Here is a 23,661-nt window from a genome sequence, read left to right on the forward strand (position 1 = left end):
CACACCAAAGGACCAGCCACTCCAGAGCATGAAGTTTTTTGCCCGGCACTCATCAGCGAAGATTTGAAGGCCTCAAGAATGAAGACCTACGTGCCAAGAAGACACCGGAGGCGAATGACTCAGAGAATGAAGACCTACGAAGGCCTTGGAAGCAAAGACCTGCTCACCAAGATGATACAAGAGGCAAAGGCCTCGGAGACGAAGACCTGTGCATCGAGGAGGCCCTGGAGGTGAAGACCTATGCGCCGGATGAAGTGGATGAACCATGTTGCAGAAGCAGCGAAGGGAACCAAAGCCCGAAGATGAAGACATCGGGAAAATCAAGATCAAGGCACTTGGAGGTAGAAGCCTCAAAAGTTTGAACATGTATAGGGTAGAGTCGTGCACGTGCTTTTTTTCTCCATGCCCTTTTTTCCACATTATTTTTGGGATGGAGTTTTTAGTGAGGTGCACACGTGTAGGTTGCGAAGGACGATCCTCGCAACCATGGTTTGACTTGTATTGTGCCTCTTCTTATATGAGCATCTGCTGGGTCATGTAGTACCGGCCATAACCTAGTAGCTGAGGGGCTACTGTTGAGTGAAGCCCATGTGGTGTATGGGCCAAACTTTCCCTTGAAGAGGCCCAATGGGGGTTAGTGTAGTAGCTTATGAAGTTGACCCCACCAAGGGGTAGTATGTAAATTTCCGTTGCCTATATAATGCCAAGAGCATGAGAGAAAGGGCTCTCTCACTCGTTGGCAAACCCTCTCCTCTCCACTTCACTCTCCCTCTCAACTATTCCGAACCTGAGTTTCCAACACAATACAGACACTAACAATGCATGCACTCACCCCTAGATCTATTACAAATTAGTTTGAGACCATCTGTTTGATCGACTATTCGAAGCTAACGAGGAATCTTGATCTTCTATTTTATTTGCTTGTTTGACTTGCTACTATTTTGTTATTCGAAGGGTCGCTTATATTAAGACTGTTTGATCGGGTATTTGAAGCTTCCATAACTAGGATTCTATGATCTACCTTCAGTTTTACTAGTTGTTTGTTTGACTTCCCATATGGTTTTTATCGGGGACTTTTTGCGAGCTTAATGGATTCTATGATGCCATATAGTGTTGACTCCAATTGGGCATGGCTGCTATACATAGTGGAGCATATCTATGGAACGAAATTTGGTACTCGTATATATGCTTTTAAGCCCATAGGTATGGGAATATTGGTTTCTTAGGTTATTCATGCTTAAAATTGGAAATGATAGTGTACAGGTGCAAATGGACTTGGTGCCAGCTTCCTGAAAATCACATGTCAGGGATATATATAAAAAGATGTACCATGACCACAGCAGGTCACATGAGTCGTAGACTATAGACCCGATCTCTAGTGTACAAAATAAAGCCGCCCATGCACCTGACACCAGTAAACTCGCAGCAAGCACCATGAGAGCACACACCATCATCCTCAGCTGGTCCTTTCTCGTCTGCCTCCTGCTGGTCTCGGTGCCTTCCCTTGTGATTTCGGCGAGCTGGCGTCCGGAGCATTATATGGCGTGGAGACTCAATGCCCGTGGAGGACACTTCCTGCGACGACGTCCTCCTGTTTCCCAGCGGCAACTTCTAGTGTGGCTTCTACAAGGTGGCGGCGAACGCCTACATGCTGGCCATCTGGTTCACCCGCTTCGCGGATGCCATCCCGGCGTGGACGGCCAACCGCGACGCCCCATCAACGGCAGGGGCTCGCGCGCCCAGTTCCGGAGGGACGAGTTGCTGGTGCTAAGAGACCTCAACGGCGACGTGGCGTGGGGCACGAACACCAGTGGCACGCAGACCAACCGCGCACAGCTTCTCGACACTGGCAACCTCGTCGTGGCCGATACCGTGGGGCGCACGCTATGGCAGAGCTTCGACTGGCCCACCGACACGCTCCTCCCGGAGCAACCCATCACCCGGTACAAGCGCCTGGTGTCGGGCTCCGCCAGGGGCCTGTGCTACTACAACCTCTACTTCGACAGCAACAACATCCTCAACCTCATCTACGATGGCCCGGAGATCAGTAGCAACTACTAGTCGGATCCCTTCAAGTGGTGGTGGAAGAACAACCGGACGGCCTACAACAGTAGCGGTACGGCAGCCTCGACAGGCGCGGCGCCTTCTCGGTGAGCGACCACAAGGGCGTCATGAGGCGGCTGACGCTGCACTACGACGGCAACCTCCGGCTGTACAGCCTCGATGATGCCGATGGCAGCTGGCGCACCACGTGCGCCGCGCTCCCGCAGTAGTGCGACGTGCATGGCGTGTGCGCGTACCAGCCGCTGCCGGGGCTAGCGCTGGCGTGCTCGTGCCCGGAGGGGTTCGTGGCCCGCGATGCCAGCGACTGGAGTAAGGGCTGCTGCCACAAGTTCCACGTCAAGTGCGGCGAGCCTGTGTACTTTGCAGTGATGCCCTGGGGCTTCGACTTCAACTACACCCCCGGGGTGTCCATGGAGATGTGTCTGGACGACTGCAACAGCGAGGCATTCGGCTACAGGATGGCCGCCGGCGAGTACTACCCAAGATCTTGGCGGGGCTCCGGACAACAGCAAGCAGAACATCTTCCTCAAGGTCCCAACGCGTCTCAAGGTCAAGGGCCTGAACCTGACGGTGCTGGACTTCCATGGCCATGCCTGCACAGTGCAAGAGCGGAATGCCAGCGTCGTCGGCTCCTCCTACTTCCATGTCAGGGGAAACATGATAAATAAAGTTCGTCTACTTCTACTCGTTCCTTGCGGTGATCTTCGTCGTGGAAGCCATCTTCATCGTCGTCTGGTACATGTTCGTGTTCCGAGCTGATCTGGCCGCTGCCAGAAGACGGGTCCACAACGAAGAAGGGTATGCGGTGCTGTTCAGCCATTTTAGGAGGTTCACCTACGACGAGCTGTCGGACGCGACTGGCAGGTTCTCGGACAAGCTCAGAAGGGGCGCGTCGGGGACCCTGTACAGGGTCGTGCTGGAAGACGGTCACGACGTAGTGGTGAAGCGGTTGGACGACCAGAGCTCCGGTGAACCCTAACCCCCGCGGCAGCCTTCATCTTCCCCTCCCCCACCCCACCACTGCCATCTTCTCCAGCTCCGGCGAGCCTCCCCGCCCCAACCTGGCCCGGCCATCGCTACCACCGCCAGCTCCCCTAAACCGTCCGACCACCTATCTCCACCGTCTGGCTTGCCCTGCCTCCCTCGGCCAGCCCCTCTGTACCCGCCAGAGTTGGAGAAGAAAGAGGTAAAGAGGCTCGCCGGAACCCTAGCGGCCGCCGCCGTCGTCTTCGTCTCCGGTGGAGGAGGAGGAAGACGCCTACCTCGTCGCAACTGGCGCCGCCGGAACCCGCCACTGCCACCGGCTGAATCTGACGGCCTCCTTCTTCCTCCGCGCGAATTGGATGGCCATCGCTCGCCGCGGGAAATCTGGTGTCTATTTTCTTCTAAAACACTCGGTTGAAGGTTAGCATTTCTCTAAATATAATGCACATTTCTCTTGTAAAACACGCTACGGACGCACAAATCCACACGCACGCACTCATCTTCGTCCTATCCTTTTAAAGCATAGCGTATTGATTGTCAATAAAAATTAACAATGAGACATTTACTTAGCTTTCTTAATAGCAGGGTTTACCTCCGTCAAAACAAATAAAAATTAACAATAAGCCATGCAAATAATTGGTGATTGCGTTATTTTTATAAAGATGGCAAGGGATTTGCCTTGAATATTTTAGGAGAGAAATATGAGGGGGTGCACTGTCTTATGGGTGCTTAGATTTTTACCATTGAGGTGCTGATAATAATCACTGTTTTTTTTTCTTTCTAAAGTGTGTCCGCGTCCCCTACAGTCCGTACCCCCATGGCTGAGGTATTCTGCCATATTGTGCTATGTTAGGAGCTTAAAACATATGATCTTATCAGCGCCTAGAGCTTCGCCTAAGCTCCATTTGAGTGCTGGGTCTGCTGGTGCGCACCCCCACCTCCAGGCAGCAACAACCAGAGCAGCCAACCACTAGCTAAGAGCAACTCCACCAGACATCCTATATTGCATCTCCTATAAGTTGCTTTAGAAAAATATCCGATAAACAATTTAGAATATAGGAGAGTGGATTACCTAAAACTTGTCTCCTATATTTTTTCAGAGATAGAGGAGAAAGGGTTGTCTCCTTTATTTAGGAGAAATGATGCGTATTTAGGAGATCTCTTAAAAGTTATAAGTATATATAAGAGATGAAATTGAAGATCTGCTGCAATATCTTCATCTCCTAAACTATTGCTTTTTAGGTATAGGAGATTCGACAGGATATCTGGTAGAGATGCTCTCTCCACTGTACCGTGAAATCGAACCGAGGGAGAAGAAAAGCGAACCGTGAACACCGGAGCGCGTGAACCGTCGTTGTCAGACTAGAAAGCAAACCACCTAGACGAGTCGAACCCTCTAGCATAATACTACCTCTGTCAAGAAAAGAATACAACTGTGGAATCCACGTCGGTCAATATAGTTGAAGTTTGACCAAGCTTATAGTAAATAGTATTAGCATTTATATGTTCAAATAAATTTATTATAAAAATATATTCTATAACTAATCTAATGGTACTTATTATATATCATAAATGTTGGTATTTTTTATATAAATTTAGTCAAAATTCAAACGGCTTAACTTCTCAAAAAGTGAGAATTGTCTTCCTATGTGGACGGAGGGAGTAATCAGCATTGTACACGCATGAGAGAGAGAGACCAGACGAGGGATGCTGAATCTTCTGCATGGCACTTGCATGGTGAGTGACGGGTCCTAGCAGCCGATGCTCACACTACATGGCCCTGTTCATGCGTGTACAATTCGCTAATTTGTTGTGAAAGAAAAATAATATACTATGATTGATAAGTTCAAGCGAAGAGGGCCATTGAACCGTCTGACACTTGCATGCTGGGTTCGCTCTACACACTGGAGCTGCCCTAAGGACGCCCCCAATAGATTGCTATTTGGCTAGCTATTATGATGTGGACACGAAAAAAGTAGGAGAGAGAGTAGTCACTAGCGATGACCAAATAGCTGATCTATTTCATATAGTCCAAAAATCTGAGAGAGAAATATGTGGATCAAATAATACATAGAAAAATAAGATTGTATAAAATAATTTTTGCTTTTGTCTCTTACCTTCACGAAAGCTAGCTACGTAGCTAGCACTATTGCGGAAGGGGAGCGGCTAGGTGGGGCCATGGTCACCAGTCAGCCAAGCGCGGCCGGAATGGAAGAATGCTAGGCCAATGGATTGGGATCTGGGAGTGCCTTGCAAGCTTGTGAGTTTAGCAACTTTTTACCTTTTGAATTCTTTTACCCACTTATTGGAGGACATTTTTATGATTTTCTTTTTCAAAATTTGATTCAGATAATATATTTAGCAACCGCTTGGGTATGCTAAATCATGACTCTCAAGCTGCCACTAGCAACTAAGGTGGTGTCTAGATCTAGGGTATAAAGTTTTGGGGTGTCACATCGGATAGTTACATAGGGGTATCGCATGGGGTGTTCAGATACTAATAAAAAATAAATTACAGAATTGATCAATAAACAGCGAGATGAATTTATTAAGCCTAATTAATCCATCATTAGCCTATGTGTTACTGTAGCACTTTATTGTCAAATCATGGACTAGTTAGGCTTAAAAGATTCGTCTCGCAAAGTAGTCGCAATATGTGGAATTAATTAATTTTATAGTCTATATTTAATACTTCATGTGTCCTAAATATTTAATGTGATATGATGTAAAGTTTTAGGAAGAAACTAAACGAGGCCTAAGATATACTCCTATACAATGTCAAATTTGAGGTTTGTATCTCTAATTAATACTACTATGCATATGGGTGATGGGACATGGGAGCGTTTATATTCACCGTAGTCTTGTTTTAGATTAGAAAATTAAAAGACGGACACGGCGAATTGTACGTCAGAGAATTTGATACATTGATATTAAAGGAGCGGGGATTTCAGAACAGAAATGGTTGTTATCAAGTCACTTTCGAATATCTCAGCAGAGCAGCCGCCACCCGGGCTGGGGATATTAATCTATTAACTATTATCGAGTGTTTTGGTCAACTTTGATACCAATTATTATACACTGGTACATAGGATGAGATTACTGGTGTATGCCTTGATGCAATGTTTCTCCTGACTAGTTAGCAATTGTAGAGGCCGTTCGGCTAGCTGGTTCTGTCACTCACGAAATCACTGTTCACGTCCTGCCAGAACAGTATTTTTCTCTTACAACAATCAGTCGGAACAGTATTTTTCAGTCCTGCCGAATAGGCCCGTAACTGATGCTACGTTTTTCTGTTATACCACTTTAATGCATTGTTTATTTAGTCTGAGTTTTTTTATTAATATTAATTGGTAGCTTTTTTGCTTGGTTCTTTAAAAAAATCTAGCAAAGAACACAGAGATTTCACTTCCCTAATGTGTTTGCACACCACATCTCTATCTTTGTAAGACAATTCGTTTCGCTGAAATTTAGCTTATACTGATTTATTGTGAGAGAAAAATATTTTTTGTTCGCTGAAAAGTATTGCTAAAGTGGTATTGAACAACATGGCGAAAATCAGGGCCAAGCTTTGGTCAATCATTGGGCTATGTGTATAAGTTGACTTTTTTAGATACAACTTGTACGTTAGAGTTGCACTCTTATCCAGACGGAGGAGTATCAGTTTAGCTTCTATGAGTACTGTACAATTTGAATGTCGAAACTCACCTACATGAAACGGAATCGACTTTACTCCCTATGTCTCTAAATACATGTCGTTTTCGCTTCCAAAAAATAATTTTAACTAAATATATATTAAAAAATATTAATATTTATGGTACATAATTAGTATCATTGAAAATATCTTTGAATCTAGTTTTTTAATAAATTTATTTAGAGATAAAAATATTACACGTATTTTCTATAAATCAAGTCAAACTTATGACATGCATACCAACAACGACAGTTATTTAGAGACTGGGAGAGATAGTTGGCCGTGGGCCCGTGTCCCGTGGCCATTCGTTGGGCCAAAATTGTGGAATAAACCAAGTGATCACCTAAGTGTCAGGTAGGCCGTGGACCAAAATAGAGAGCACGCAAAAAAAACTAGCTAAATAATTTTGGTCTTGTATGTATAAGCGACGTGCCGTGATACTACAGTGATTGACCACCTTCTGTTTTGACAGTTTCGTGCTAGGCTAGCACCAGCTGTACAGTGTCCTGAAGTCAAACACTCAAACAGTCAATGAATGCCAGAGAGAGAGAGAACTGGTACTTTGTTCTAAAATATATGTGGGATTGTTTATTTTCTTACACTTCGTTTGATTGTACTAAAATCCACTCTAATCCAAATAGTTCTAAATTGAATTTAAGTACAACCAAATAAGTTTTAAAATTTATTTTTAGATAATGAAAGAACATTGGACTTCTCTCCGCAAATAACTACGGCCGGGTTGCCCCTCCCTCTTATAGGCCTATCAACGGAGTTGTTCCTCCTCTCTAGAGACCCTCCATCTCACAGGCCTATCAACGGTCTCACAGGCCTATCAACAGAGTTGTTCCTCCTCTCCAGAGACCTATCGCCAGAGTTACTCCTAGTTGCCCCTAGGCTGATCAATTATCAAGTGACACTTGGGAGAGAGACGGAGCAAACCAGACCTAGGACCTACGGAGCAAGTGTGGGAGCCGAGAGGCGGGGCAACAGAGCTAAGTGTGGGAGCCAAAGGGACGAGCGAGAGGGTCAATTGAAGGAAAACATCACACGGTGGGGGTCTGGGGGAAATGCGAGATCTCGCGGTATCGGATTACATGGAATGGTAGGAAACGCCGGATTACATTGAATGGCCAATTTGTGTGGTTCGAGAAGTAAAAAAAAAAATGGATGGAGTTCTCGATTATTTTTGTCTAGAATATGTTTTTAATTGATAAAAACATGGCTGAAACTATGAAATAATCTATGAATCATCATTCATGTTTCAAACACAAAACACTATATACTATAACATAATACTCATGGAAACAACAAAAAATAGAACTTCTTATTGAGATTGGACGAATATGTAATAATAATTTAATGAGAACGTGATGAGGATTCGGTGCATCATCATCATAATAAACAGGAAAACATGAGTATGTACATATGTACGCGACAAGAACATTTGGATGATTAGATCAGACATGGTTCGCACAAGAACATTTGATCCTGACATCACAAATTCCCATCGAATCAATTCGTGCTTTCTTTTTCTTTTTATCACAATATAAAAAACCCGTGAACACAAGCCATAATACCACGCAGATCGCCACGAGTATCACATGGTAGATGTAAAACATAATTTAAAAGAAGAAAGAGGTCAACCACCGCAGCCGCCGCCACAACCACCGCCACCGCAGCCGCCTCCTCCGCAACCACCGCCGCCGGAATCGAGCGCCGATCCGATGATCGCGCCGGCGGCCAGCCCTCCGACGGCGCCGACGGCGAGCCCCGCGGCTCCCGCGCCGAGCCCGCTGCGGCCGGGCCTCCCGCCGACAGCGCTCTGCTGCGGCGGGTACGCGTACCCGGGGGGCGGCTGCTGCTGCGCCGGGTAGCCGTAGGCGCCGGCGGGCGGCGGCGGGTAGCCCTGGCCGTAGTAGTAGGCGTTGTTGTTGTTCTGGCGGCGCGGCTTCTTGGCGCCCTGCGCGCACCCGAACGCCGCGATGGCCGCCACGGCCACCGTGGCGGCCACCGCGATGGCCTCGAGCGCCACGGGACCAAGCGGGGCGGCGGCGGCGTCGTGCTGCGTGGCCGCCGCAGCGCCGACCGCTAGCGCCTCGCGCACGGCGAGAAGACTTGCCCGCACCATGGCTCCTCCTCGTTGCTGATGATGGAGAGCTGGGCAAGAGCGTGATGGAGACGGGGAAGGTGGAAGGGGCAAAAATAAGAAGGGAGGCTCCGCTCTGATTGGCTTGCGTGGTCAAAGTCTTCTAGTTCTAGTTGTGCTAGTAGTACTGTTCAATATTTCAATGGCGCAACTTGATCGATGTTTCCCACGCAATTGCACCGAGGTCGCCAAGGAAAAATCGGACGCTGTGCATGCGTATATATAGCCAATGAGTCCATATATGATTTTGTTTGGATGCATAAGGATAACCACTAAGAATTCAGGCAATTGGCGCTTACTATTCGTATGATCGTTGCCATTTTCTTCGGAGATAAGTTTCCGCGTTCGTTGAATAGTAGTAGCGGCACAAACAACGCGGACCTTGTTGTTTTCTATATAATTTTTTTTATCAAACTCAGGCTATGGTGATTGGTGATTGGTGACCGGTGAAATCTCACGACAGGCTATGGACCCTATGGTGATTTGTGAAATCTCAACGACAGGCCATGTCATGTGTGATCGAAAAGTTTGGCTCCATGTTTTGTGAACGTATGGACACCGTTTTTTAATTTTCTTTATTTGAAGAATCATGTATGGTATATACGGGCACACACTACATACATGTGCCGTGTGTGTATTCCCACCCACTTTCCGCTCCAGGCGATGGGCTAAACTGGGCCGCATGATGTAGACAACAATGGCCTTGCGTAGCTCAGAAAGAATATACTGCTGCCGTGGCATGTCCACCATCGGAAACTGCAGCTCTTTGCCGGCCAGAAAAGAATGGATAGGGACACAGATATTTTTCGCGGCGGGGAGACACGTTTCGGTGATTCATAGCAAGCATTGGGCCAACTCGGACAACAAACTCAACTGAATTCGTTCATGGACCTAAGTGGGCTAGATAATGAGCTTCCCGTGGTGTGACATGCGTCCAGAGGCCCATGAACAGATTGTCTGGCCCTACGGCCCAATCCAGCAGAGAAGAGATCCGTCTTGCACTCTTTCTGTCTATGGTGATGATGCAACGGAAGAACATTCCGAGGATTCGCGCTTGTCGCTGTCAGCAGAAGCAACCTCACAGATTAGTCTGCAACGGACCCATCCGCGCAGTCAACGTCTCTAAATTAGTCAGCAATGGCTGCCCGCGTGCGTGTGCCTGCCACCTGAAAAACGGTCCGTAGGAACCGAATAAATTTTTTTTTTGAGGTGAGCGGTAATGGAGCCGTCCCTATGGTAATGTGTTCGGGATCCACGAGACCAGTCGTCCCTACATATGGAATATTAGGGGCGGCTGATAATACGAGCCGTCCCTGCAAATGGGTCGGATTTATTGGGGCGGTCGATGATTGAGCCGTCCCCGGTGTTGCTATTTGTAGGGGCGGCTCATGTAGGGACGGTTGGTGATTGAGCCGTCCCGGTGTTGCTATTTGTAGGGGCGGCTGGTGATTGAGCTACTCCTACAAATGCCCTGCGTATAAATACTTGCGATTTGTAGGGGCAGCTCAATCACCAGCCGCCCCTACAAATGACCCACATATAAAAAAACTACAGCACCTTCTTCCTCTTTAGGTCACTCACTCCAACCCGTGAAAAAAAGATGGAGAGGCTTTGGGCACCTTCTAAAAATTATTATACTAAGGGAGAATGTTTTGATTTCAAATCCTTTGATGAAGAGGTTGTAAAAGGTAAGAAAATGATATTCCACACTTTTTTTAAGTTTTAATGATTGGACAGCGAGTAATTAGAGTTTTGTTTTTTTCTCTCTCTTCTATGGTGTTTGAGCTACTTATGAAACAAATTAGACCCAAGTTTTGAATATATTAGGGTAAATTAGGTAGGGGAACAAGATCATATCCTTATTTGGTCCATGTTTCTTGATTTTAGTAAATAATTAGTTAGTTTTATGGATGTTTTATGTGCATGTAGATCTAGATCTAGGGTTTAGTTTTTTTATTAATTTTGTTTTTGTAAATTTATGTTTGATGAAATTGGACTAGGATTTGCATGAAAGATATGGGGTAAAATATAATTGTTGCTAATTGTTGTCTTTGAAATTATTTATTGTAATCAATAAATATGCATTTTAATTATTTATGGATAAATAGGTCATTAATTAATTTTCCTCTACCATGGTGTTTTGTATGCTTCATGTAATTATATTTGATTTATATTCATATATATCTGAAGTATATACAATTATTTAAAGCTTTGTTCGATATATTTTAAAAATCTCCAACAATACTCTACTATATGGCTACCATACAACTTCGAGTAAGTTCAACTCTATATTTAAAGCTTTGTTCGATATATTTTATTCGATGCAAAAGAGCTTATCTAGTTTTATGATTAAATTCATGCAACAACCACTAGATTTATATAGACGTCGATGTCGGGAGGAGCATGGCATGAGTCTTTAATTCAATAGATAGGGACCCGGTGACATACAAAGACTTCATATCGATTATCAAGACGTATATATATCGACAATCCTCATTAGCTTATATGTTTGTATACATACTTATAATGTTCACTTTTGATACTAACAAGTTGTATTTGCTAAAATAATTCGAACAGGGCATTTAGGTTCTATGTCACTAAACATCACGGAAGGCATGATCTAGTAAGGAAGAAAAGGTTGGCTATTACATGGCTGTCAAAAGCTTTACTTAACATTTCCATATGCAAAACACATAGTGCCCAAAGCAGAAGCCTGAGAGTGTACATTGTGGATACTATGTATGTTCTATGATGAGTAACACCGGTGCCTACAGGAGACACCCCTTAAGGGTAAGTTTGAACCTCTTCACCCGTAGTATAAAAACTTCACATATGGTATGAAATACTAAACTGAAACTTGTTCTCTTGTAGTAGAAAGAAGAGAAAGAAATGAAAAAAGACCCATACAAGGATGACCAACTCTTAGAGCTCGTCGTCGACCTTTGCAACTTCATATTGGACCAGATTATACACGTCAAAGGCACCTACCATGACCGAGATTCTGACTTAGGTAGAAATCCTCAGTACCAACACCTTCGTGAGATTGAAAGACTAGTTCTAAGCTGTTGATAACAATGTGTATGAAATTTAACATTGGTCTTGTAATTATAGTTTATATTGGTCTTGTATATATTCTTGTGAATTGGATTTGTAATTGTAGTTTATATAATACTTTTGTACTCTTGGACTTGTACTTTGGAGCAAGGTACATGTCGGCTAGCTGTGCTCCCTGCTGTGCCCTTCCCTGCCTTTTGCTTGCGCTTTTCTTTCCTCTCAATCCGCAGGCGTCGTGCGTGGTCTTGATGGGGGGGGGGGGGGGGGGGGGGGGGGGGGGGGGCTCGGGCGAAGGAGACGACCACGATTGATTGATTAGCCCATCTCAAATTATATATATATATATATATATATTTATATATATATATATGTTCTGTAAATTTAGATTTGAATTATAAATTTAATTTTTTTTGTGGAAAAATGGCGGCTGGTACTACAACCACCCATATAAATCGATTTGTAGGGACGACTGTAGACACCAGCCGTCCTTACATATCGATTTGTAGGGACGACATGAGAACCATCTCTACAAATACATGATTTATAGAGACATTTAGGTAGGGACGGCTGAACAAACCAACCTTATAAAGCCTCCAGAGCCGCCACTACAAAAAGATTTATGCAGTAGTGTGTCCTTTCCCGTCATCTTTCTCCTTCAACAAATCACCAGTCATCAGCTAGACCGGTCTCTCGTCAGCTCAATAATTTAGCCCTGCCCCTGCGGGCAGCAGTTGGTCGCCGGCGAGCAAAGGCCGAACACGGAGAGGCTAAGGCTATCCACTCCACACAGGTTAGCTCTTTTTCCTCTTAGTTTCCTCTGTTTTGAAGCACTTGTTGTCGGTCTGGGTATTTGGGTACGTCGGCTTGTTAATTCAGTCAGGAGGTAGTAACCTCATGCAATCATGCTCGTGCTCCTTCTGTGGATTGATGGAATGATCAGTAACTCTTATCCATTCAGAGATTTTGTTCAGAAAACTAAATTTTCTTCAGAGATTATAGGATAGGATGGTTCCTGGAGCTCCCAGCCGGTTTTGATTCCTCCTCCCTACAGAGATTTTGTTCAGAAAACTAGAATTGCTTGTTGGGAACTTGGGATTGCAAGCTCATTACTTGGTTTTGACTGTATTGTACATTCAACTAACTTGCTTATCTGACGCATGCCATGACGCATACTCTAATCAAGCTAGCCCGGAAGCAGTCAGCAACAGCTGCGTGTGTGCCTGCCCAGGGGGCCAGGCCTTTATCAAGTCGTAGCTGCATACGTCCTCCTGCTCCTCCAGTCAGAGCGGTCTCTCATAACCTCAGTGATTTAGCCCAGCGGGCAGCGCAGCAGTTGCTCGCCAGCGAGCACAAGGCGCTAGAAAGAGGACAGAACACGTCCAGGGTATCCTCCACACAGGTGAGCTCCTCTTCCTCAGCTAGTTTCCGTTTCATTTTCTTAAAAAAAAGCTAGTTTCCGTTTTGTTTTGAAGATTTTCTCGGTGGTGAGTATTCGGGCTAGTCAGTTTCTCAGTTTGTTAATTCTGTCAGTCATATGTTATAGGAATGTTTCTGTGGGTTCACAGCTGGAGATACGAGCTTCATGCTTGTGCTCCTTGCCTCCTGTAGTTGAGCAATTGATGGAATGACCAGAACTTTCAGAAATTTTGTTCAGAAGCAAAATTTTGATTCCTCCCCCATGTTTATGGCAGTAGATATCTAAGGAATAAAATATCAGTGTGTTTCTAGTTGGGATTGCAAGCTCATTCCAGGCTTTGACTGAACTGTTCATTCACCTATAACTTGCTTATGTGACGCATGCCATGACGCAGACTCTAATCAAGCCTACGGCCCCAGAAGCGTCATAGACATGGGGAATGCAGTTGCAATCAGTACGATACATCGATCTGGCACCTTCTTCTCCTTATTGACTTAGTACAGTGGCGACTTGCTAGCTAATTAATTGGCTGTTTCATTTCGTTGTTCAGTATACACAATCTACGAGAACAAGAAGATGAAGAAGAAAATCGTAAAGAAAGTCTTGGAAGAAATTGAGAAAAAGAATGGCTGAGAGTGAGATGCAAGCCAGCAGCGCCGTGGAAAATGTGGTGATCGAGGTCGGGCCAGTTGAGATGTTCCTCAACCAGATCCTCAACGAGCAGCCGATGCGTTTCAGCTCCGAGCAGCTGGCGGCCTGCACCCGGAACTACTCGTCGGAGCTGGGGTCCGGAGGCTACGGCGTGGTCTACAAGGGTGAGCTGCCGAACGGCATGCCGATGGCCGTGAAGGTCTTGAAGGTGTCCATGAACAAGAGGGTTCAAGAGGCGTTCATGGCGGAGATCGGCACCATAGGCCGGACGTACCACGTGCACCTCGTCCGTCTCTACGGCTTCTGCTTCGACGCGAACACGAAGGCACTAGTCTACGAGTACTTGGAGAACGGTTCACTCGAGAAATACCTTTACGGCGATGAGGAGGGCAGCACAGCCACGACGCTGGAGTGGGGGACGCTGCACGGCATCGCCGTCGGCACGGCGAAGGGGATCATGTACCTGCACGAGGAGTGCCAGCAGCGGATCGTGCACTACGACATCAAGCCGGCCAACATCCTCCTCACGGCCGACTATACCCCGAAGGTGGCCGACTTCGGGCTGGCGCGGCTGGGCGAGCGCGAGAACACGCACATGTCGCTGACCGGCGGCGGCCGCGGGACACCCGGGTACGCGGCGCCGGAGCTGTGGATGGCGCTGCCGGCGTCCGAGAAGTGCGACGTGTACAGCTTTGGAATGGTATTGTTCGAGATCCTGGGGCGGCGCCGGAACTTTGACCCCTGCCGGGGCGAGAGCAAAGAGTGGTTCCCGAGATGGGTTTGGGAGAAGTACGAGCAGGGTGAGATTGAGTACGTCGTGTCGTGCGACGGGATCGGGGAGGTGGACATGGAGAAGGCGGAGATCATGTGCAAGGTGGCTCTGTGGTGCGTGCAGTTCCAACCGGCGGCGCGGCCGTCGATGTGCAACGTGGTGCGGATGCTGGAGGGGGAGATGGCCATCGTCCCGCCTGCGAACCCATTCCACTACGTCATGGACAGCAACATTGGCTCAACTAACTCGGGGTTGTGGAGTGACACGTCACACATACCAAAGTAGCAGAGAGACCATTGGCAGAGACGGTGAGCTATCGGTTAGCCCTATTGTCAAGTCTTGTACTGTTTTTACTTATTATTAAACAATAAAGGCTGAGGTTTGTAAATTAGCATCATGCATTGGTGGACTATAAAGATAAAAATATGTGAGTTGAGTGAATTGTACCGCTACATGTGTGGTGTGACACAGGTAGGCTATCCCTACCTGCCAAGTTAGGTACCAAAAGGTACTCCCGTTGTCCCAAATTATCTGTCGCTTTTGGTTTCCGTAGTGCAAGTTTAACTCGATTTATAGAAAATACGTGTAACATTTGTATCTCCAAATAAATTTATTAAAAAACTAGATTTAAATATATTTCCAATGATAACAATTATATACCAAAAATATTAATATTTTTTAATATATATTTTGTTAAAGTTATTTCTCGGGAAACGAAAACGACAGATATCCTGGGACGGAGGGAGTAGAACATTATTTTAGAATTTTTTTTTCGAGATCATGCCTTTGGCATGCTTTTCATTAAGTAGGAGTAGAAAGTTTTGTTATAAAACTGTCAAGTTACAGTAATCCAAAGATTACCGTAACCCACAACCCACATCTCTCACACATCTCGCAGGCCTACCCGCGTCGTCATCGCTCGAGGAGTCCCTCGGCACGCCCATCATCTCCATTTCCGTGGTCGAAGTCAAGACCGGTTGGACATCGTTAGGATTGTTGACCACGATGGTGGCCATGTCCCATGGCCTGTTTTTGAAGCGGAGTGACAGTTTGGTGGCGAAACTTGGATTGCCACTTCAACCAACATTGGGTCTAGCGTCGAGTCGACTACGGGTGGCAGTTGCCTCGGCCGGCTCCACAGCACCAGGTCCGCCGTAACCTCAAGACCAACTCCTTCACACGACAAGCTAGGGCGGCCGTCCAGCCGATGCTCGCATGCGAAGCTGCCCCCGAACCAGGCACAAACGCGGGCCGCACCCTCCGACAGCTCGTACGTTGAGGCAAGGTGTGCCCGGAACTCCTCTGGCGAGACAGTTGGCTGATTCCCACCAACGAGCGCTACAAGAACAAGGGAAAAGTCCGCTTCAGGCGTGGCGAGCTCCATAGGTGGTGATAGCGGTAGGCTGCTGCTGCGGCGACGACAACGACCTGGTCGACTGCTGCACACGACGAGGCGACGACGGCGTCGGCGCCTGGCCTGGCGTGTCGCAACCTCTCGGCGACAACCTTGGACCAGCAAGGCGACACGCCTTGGCACCTTGACCGGGGCGAAGCACCTCTAAGGACGAAGGCTTGCACGCCGGCGAATGACCACGCTTGCACGCCCTGGCCCGATGGTCGGTACCCTGGCAGCGGAAGCAGTGGGACGGGGAGCGACACTGAGCGGCGATGTGGTCGTGCGCGAGGCAGTTGCAGCAGAGACCCGCAAGCTCTGGCAGGATGGGGCGGTTGCGTTTGGGTGTTGATTTCCCCAAGCAATGCCGGTGACAATGGCTCACGACAGTCTAAAAAACATCGGCGTCGACGTTGGGCCCCCGATGGGGCTGCCGGGACATGTTAGGCACCGATGACCCACACCGTGGGCCAAGGTGCTGGTGCACCGGGACTCTCGCCGCCGGCTGCGAACCAAGGCGATGCGTTGCGTGCACTCGCACAGCGTTCAGCAGTGGAGTCCCACGGCCGTCAGGCGCACTGGTCCTGCGTTGACAGCACCGCTTCCCCCTTGCAGGCACTAGAAGGGTTCCCTCCATGGTGGCAGCGCTTTGCGCCGCGTCCGGAGCCCCAACCGACGGTGGAGGCGTGGCCCGGAGAACCTTGCGAGCGACGTCCAGGTACAATGAGCATGTGGCTTCGTCGTCGGAGCTACCCGTGCAGGGGTCTTCGTCCCAACATCAGAACTTGCTCCTGCCAGCTGACCGACGGGCGGGGAAGAAGGGGGGCAAGCGCGGAGAGGGAGGATGGCGAGGACCTGCTCGAACGCACAGCATCCTCCTCCTCGTCCTCATCTTCCGAAACGTCCTCGACGATGACCAGCGTCTCATCCTCAATCCTTCCATCTGTGGTAGGCATAGGCAGGACAACGACGGATTTGGGGTGACAAAGGTGGCTGGTGGCGCCAGAGTGGGTGCCGGCGGCCCGGTGGAGGGAGCGACGCCGGGGATGACCACCGGAGACAGGGCGTTGTAGGGTCGAGATGGCGGACTAGAGGGGTTGGTGAATAGTCCTTCCTAAAATTAGTCGCGCCGGCTAACCGAAACAAATGTAGAATTAAAACTATCGGTCTAGCCAAGACTACACCCCTCTATCTAAGTTCTCAAGCACCTTACAAAGGTTCTAATTAGGCAACAAAGGTGCCGGACTAGCTAGAGCTCACCTAACCAATCTAGCTTGCAAGGTCACACAAACCTATGCAACTAGTACTTTCCACAACAGAGGGAGCTCATATACAATCTAGTAAGCAAAAGCATAAAGCCACCTAAGCTCACTAGCAATGCTCAATAACAAGGCTACACAAGCCAAATTAGAGAGCACAAATTATTTAGCTACACAAATCAAGCAATGTGACTAACAAGATTACTCAAACCAAATTAGTCATGCAAGGAAGCTACTTCTCTGCTACACAAGCAAGAAGGTAACTAGCTAACTACACAAGTCAACTAATTATAAGAACAACTACACAAGCACAAGTATATGGAAGTAAATACAAGCTTTGTTCTTGTATGTTGAACCAGATTGTTGGTTAATTTAATTGCACTCTCATTGTCACATAGCAATGGCACTTTCTTGAACTTAATTCCAAAGTCATTCAAGGTGGCCTTCATCCAAAGTATTTGTGCACAACAACTACCGACGGATATATATTCGGCTCCGGTGGTTGATAATGGAACACTATTTTGCTTCTTTGATGGCCATGAAACAAGTAATCTTCCCAATAATTGGCATATGCTTGAGGTGTTCTTCCTTTTAACCTTGCATCCCGTATAATCCGAGTCGGAGTAACCAACTAGCTCAAACTTTGCTCCTTTGGGATACCACAAAACAACATTTTGTGTATGCTTCAAGTATCTCAATATTCTCTTTGTAGCTTTCAAATGACTTTCTCTTGGTAAGGCTTAAAATCTTGCACACATGCATACACTAAACATGATATCCGTCCTTGATGCGGTCACATAGAGTAGACTTTCAATCATAGACCGATACAATTTTTGACCCACCATATTGCCACTTGCATCACTATATAAGTTGCCATTTGTCCCCATTGGTGTGCTAATGGCTTTGTTATCACTCATGTTAAACTTCTTGAGCATGTTTTTGATGTACTTGTCTTGACTCATAAATGTACCATTTTTCAATTGCTTGATTTGAAGATCAAGGAAGTAACTTAGCTCCCCAATCATAGATATTTTAAACTCATTAGCCATCATCTTTCCAAACTCTTCACAAAAATCTTAATTGGTTGATCCAAATATGATGTCATCAACATAGATTTGCAACACAAATAAGTCTTTGCCAATCTTCTTGGTGAAAAGAGTGGTGTCAACCTTGCCCATCATAAACCCTTTAGAGAGTAGAAAGTCCCTCAATCTCTCATACCATGCTCTAGGTGCTTGCTTTAAGCCATACAATGCCTTCTTCAACTTGTACACATGGTCAGGCTTCTTATCATCTTCAAAACCGGGAGGTTGCTCAACATATACTTCTTCATTGATGTAACCATTGAGAAATGCACTCTTAACATCTATTTGATAGAGCTTGATGTTGTGGGCACAAGTATAGGCTAGTAAGATTCTAATTGCTTCCAATCTAGCAACCGGGGCATATGTTTCTCCAAAGTCAAGACCTTCAACTTATGTATATCCTTGTGCTATCAATCTTGCTTTGTTCCTTACTACTATCCCATCTTGATCTTGCTTGTTTCTAAAAACCCATTTGATTCCAACCACATTGTGTCCCTTTGGTCTCTCTACTAATTTCCATACTTGATTTCTTGTGAAGTTATTCAATTCTTCATGTATAGTATTCACCTAATCAACATCCTTCATTGCTTTATCTATCTTCTTTAATTCTATGGATGACACAAATGAGAAATACTCACAAAATAAAGCCAATCTTGATCTAGTTTGCACACCTCTTGAAATATCACCAATGATAGTGTCCAATAGATGACCCCTTGCAATATTGGTTGGTTGGAGTATTGAAACTTGATCGCTTGCACTTGCTTAATCATTTGGTTGAGATGATGTACTAGCCACTTGATTTTGTTCATTATCATGAGAGCCATTTGTACTAGCTTGATTTGTATCGTCTTGCATATTTGTGTTAGAGAGCACTTGCACTTGTTCATCTTCATCTTCATCATCATTCATATGCAATGTTGGGCTTTCTACCATTCAAGAGCTCATATGGTGTCTTCTCTTTTAATGGGTGACAATAGAGGCTTTTGCTACAATAGCAAGTCGTGTTGATTGCTTCGGCCCAAAAAGATTGACTCACATTGTACTCACTAAGCATAGACCTTGTCATATCAATGAGTGTTCTATTCTTCCTCTCAACAAGACCATTTGATTGTGTAGTGTACTTGATCGAGAATTGATGTCTAATTCCAAATTTATCACACAACTCATCAATTCTAGTGTTCTTGAACTCACTACCATTGTCACTTCTAACTCTCTTGATGGTTGCTTCAAACTCATTGTGAATGCCCTTGACAAATGATTTGAATGTTGCAAACACATCACTTTTGTCCACTAGGAAGAATATCCAAGTGTATCTAGTATAATCATCTACTATCACAAAGCCATATTTGTTTCCACCGATGCTAGTGTATTATGTTGGCCCAAACAAATCCATGTGCAATAACTCAAATGCTTTACTAGTGCTCATCATGCTTTTTCTAGGATGGGTGTTTCCAACTTATTTGCCGGCTTGACAAGAGCTACAAAGCTTATCCTTCTCAAACACAATATCTTTCAAGCCTCTAACCAAGTCATGCTTAACCGATCTATTCAATTGTTTCATTCCAACATGATCAATCCTTCTATGCCATAACCAACCCATGCTAGACTTAGTGAATAAACATGTAGATAGTTGAGCTTCACTAGCATTGAAATCAACCAAGTATAGATTCTCATATCTAAAGCCTTTGAAGATCAAGTTAGAGCCATCTACACTTATGATCTCTACATCATCTATCCCAAATATGCATTTGAATCTAAGATCACACAATTGAGCCACGAATAGTAAATTGAAGTTCAATCTCTCAGCAAGCAACACATTGGAAATATTCATGTCATTTGATATTATAATCTTACTAAGCCCTTTGACCTTGCCTTTGCCATTATCATCAAATATGATACTATCATAACCATCATTGCCATTGGCATTGATTGAGTTGAATATTCTTGCATCACCGGTCATGTGTTGAGTACACCCACTATCAAGAACCCAATCCCTTCCTCCGGCTTTGTAATTGACCTACAAAAAAAGATCAATTCTTTTTAGGTACCTAAACTTGCTTGGGTCCTTGAAGGTTAGTGACCAAGCTCTTTGGCACCCAAATAGCTTTCTTCTTTGAGCCCATCCATAGTGTACCAATGAACTTAGCTTTCATACCATTTGTATCCTTACTAAGCACATAGAAAGAATCAATCTTAATTGAGGATACATTAGCATTTTTACTCTTGTTCTTGCACTCATGCTCTTTATGACTAACTTGCTTGTAACTAGTACAAAACCGACCATTGTTCTTCACAAAACTAGTCTTGTGAGGAGCAAAGGCTATCTTGCCTTTCTTGGGGGTATAGCCCAATTCCTCTTTGCAGAGATAAGCTCTTTGGCTACCGAAGCACATAAGCAAGCGGTCCTCACCACCATAAACCTTAGCCAAGGTGTGAGTGAGCTCATTGACCTCCTTCTTGAGGGTCTCATTCTCAACCATTAGTGAGGCATCACATGTGAAACCGTCACTACTAGATGAGGTGGAAGTAGAAGTGCTACAAGAAGGGTTAGTGGGAGCAACAATGATAGACTTATAGAATGATTCATCAATTATATCATAAGTTAAGCCTGCATCACATGTCTCAACATGCTTCTTCTCATTTTGTTCATTAAGCAAAGAGGAATGAGCTTTTCAAGCTTCTTGTGAACCTTGCCAAGCTTCTCATGAGCTTCCTCTAGCCTCTCATGAGATGTATCGAGCTCATCAAAGGCTTACTTAAGGACTTTTAGTTCCTTATGTAAGCTTTTGCATTCCCTTCTCTTAATGTCAAAGTGTTCTTTAGCATCATCTAGCATGTCAAGTAATTTATCCTTAGTTGGTTCATCATCATCACTCACATTTTTATTTTCATTATCATGTTCCTCATCACTTTCATCATCACAAGTTTGTACCTTAGTGGCCTTAGCCATGAAGCATGATGGAATGTCGAAGAGAGAAGGCTTCTCATTGATAGCAATGCTTTCAAGTGCCTTCTTCTTAGTGGTCTTGTCATCTTCACTATCATCGTCATCACTTGAGGAAGCATCACTATCCCAAGTGACTACATATGAACCACCCTTGTTCTTCTTTTTGAATGTCATCTTGTCCTTCTCTTTCTTTTCCTTCTTGTCCTTCTTCTTGTTCTTCTTGTTGTCATCACTATTGTCGCTATTGTATGGGCATTGAGCAACAAGATGATCTTTGCTTCCACAATTAAAGCACCTTCTTGATTATTCCTTGTTCTTGGATGAAGACTTCTTTCTTCTAGCACGGTAGTCCTTCATCATGAACTTGCCAAATCTATTGACAAAAAGAGCCATCTTCTCATCATCCATCTCATCAAAGCTCAAGTCTTCATCTTCATTTGATGATTCTTACTTTGCCTTGCCCTTGGATGATGTGGCCTTGAACGCCACACTCTTCTTCTTGTCATCCTTCTTGTCATCTTTCTTCTCCCTCTTTTCTTTCTTCTCATCATCATCTCTATATGTATCATCGGTCATTATATCTCCCAATACTTGATTTGGTGTCATAGTGTCCAAACCACTCCTCACTAGAATAGTAACCAATATGCCAAATCTTGAGGGTAAGCATCTCAAGAACTTATGGGAGAAGTCCTTGTCCTCCACCTTCTCACCAAATGCTTTGAGATCATTGATAAGCACTTATAACCTATGGAATATCTCCGGCACACTTTCATCCTCCTTCATCTTAAAACTAGCAAACTTCTCCTTGAGAATATATGCCTTGGCACCCTTCATGGCTTGAGTGCCCTCAAATGATTCCTCCAACTTCTTCCATGCTTCATGAGCCATCTCAATGTTCTTAATTTGCTCAAATATTCTCTCATCAATGGCATCATGAACAATGTCATTGTATTGGAGAAGCAATTCTTCGGCGGCGGTGGGATTCTCTGGATCTTCTATCTCAATCTTGGTCTCCACCACTTTCCAAACCTTTCTATTAATTGACTTAATATATGTTGTCATCTTAGCCTTCCAATAGAGATAGTTTTAGCCATCAAATTAGGGTGGCTTCTTGGTGTTATTGATTTGAGCCATTTTGACACCGAAGGTTGTTAAGCCTCAAATCATGGTGACCACATCTCTAATAGCACTTGAAAGGTCCTAATGGCTAGAGGGGGTGAATAGTCTATTAAAAATTTCTACAACAATACTTAGCAAACCGGTTAGACAAATGTGAGGCAAAGCGAGTGTTGCGCTAGCCTACTAAAAAGCAAGCCACCTACCACAATTCTAGTTTCTATAGTCTCTATCCACACAATGGCTATGTTACTATACTAAGTTAGTGTGCTCTCAAAGGCTAACTAAAGAGCCACACTAACTAAACTAATAAGCTCTCACGACTAGCTACACTAAAGAGCTTGACAACTAGTTTGTAGTAATGTAAAGAGAGAGAGCAAGATGGTTATACCGTCGAGTCGAGGAATGAACCAATCAATCACAAGAATAAATACCAATGAAGACCAATCACCTCGGAATCAAATGATGACACAATGATTTTTACCGAGGTTCACTTACTTGCCGGCAAGCTAGTCCTCGTTGTGGTGATTCACTCACTTGGAGGTTCACGCGCTAATTGGCATCATATGCCAAACCCTCAATAGGGTGCCACACAACCAATACAAGATGAGGATCACACAAGCTATGAGCAATTTACTAGAGTACTTTGTGGCTCTCTGCCGGAGAAAGGTCAAGAACCCCTCACAATCACCACGATCGGAGCCAGAGACAATCACCAACCTCCGCTCGACGATCCTCGCTGCTCCAAGCCATCTAGGTGGCGGCAACCACCAAGAGTAACAAGCGAATCCCGCAGCGAAACACGAACACCAAGTGCCCCTAGATGCAATTACTCAAGCAATGCACTTGGATTCTCTGCCAATCTCACAAAGATGATGAATCAATGATAGAGATGAGTGAGAGGGTTTTGGCTAAGCTCACAAGGTTGCTATGTCAATGCAAATGGCCAAGAGGGTGAGCTTGAGCTAGCCATGGGGCTTAAATAGAGAACCCCCACAAAAGAGCCGTTGGCTCCTCTGTACAGTGAAACACGGGCTGACCGGACGTGCCAGTCAGGTTGACCAGACACAGGACCCTAGCGT

The 23,661-nt window shown here is 45.3% G+C and overlaps 1 protein-coding gene and 2 pseudogenes across 1 annotated transcript; 2 read left to right on the top strand and 1 right to left on the bottom strand.

Annotated features, from left to right (window-relative positions):
* Positions 1-1,434: 1,434 nt before the first annotated feature.
* Positions 1,435-2,273, top strand: LOC136496200 (putative receptor protein kinase ZmPK1; annotated as a pseudogene).
* A 5,930-nt stretch (positions 2,274-8,203) lies between these two features.
* Positions 8,204-9,025, bottom strand: LOC136497818 (uncharacterized). The gene has a single exon (XM_066493680.1). It carries the CDS (start codon positions 8,865-8,867, stop codon positions 8,379-8,381), a length of 489 nt encoding a protein of 162 aa, XP_066349777.1. The 5' UTR covers positions 8,868-9,025; the 3' UTR covers positions 8,204-8,378.
* A 3,551-nt stretch (positions 9,026-12,576) lies between these two features.
* On the top strand, positions 12,577-15,225 carry LOC136497817 (rust resistance kinase Lr10-like; annotated as a pseudogene).
* The last annotated feature ends 8,436 nt before the right edge of the window (positions 15,226-23,661 follow it).

Source organism: Miscanthus floridulus, chromosome 12 (genome assembly GCF_019320115.1).
Source record: "Miscanthus floridulus cultivar M001 chromosome 12, ASM1932011v1, whole genome shotgun sequence".
Taxonomy (NCBI): domain Eukaryota; kingdom Viridiplantae; phylum Streptophyta; class Magnoliopsida; order Poales; family Poaceae; genus Miscanthus; species Miscanthus floridulus.

Excerpts from the sequence above, each read along its gene's own strand:
- LOC136497818 (XM_066493680.1), bottom strand. The coding sequence starts at position 8,867 with ATGGTGCGGGCAAGTCTTCTCGCCGTGCGCGAGGCGCTAGCGGTCGGC.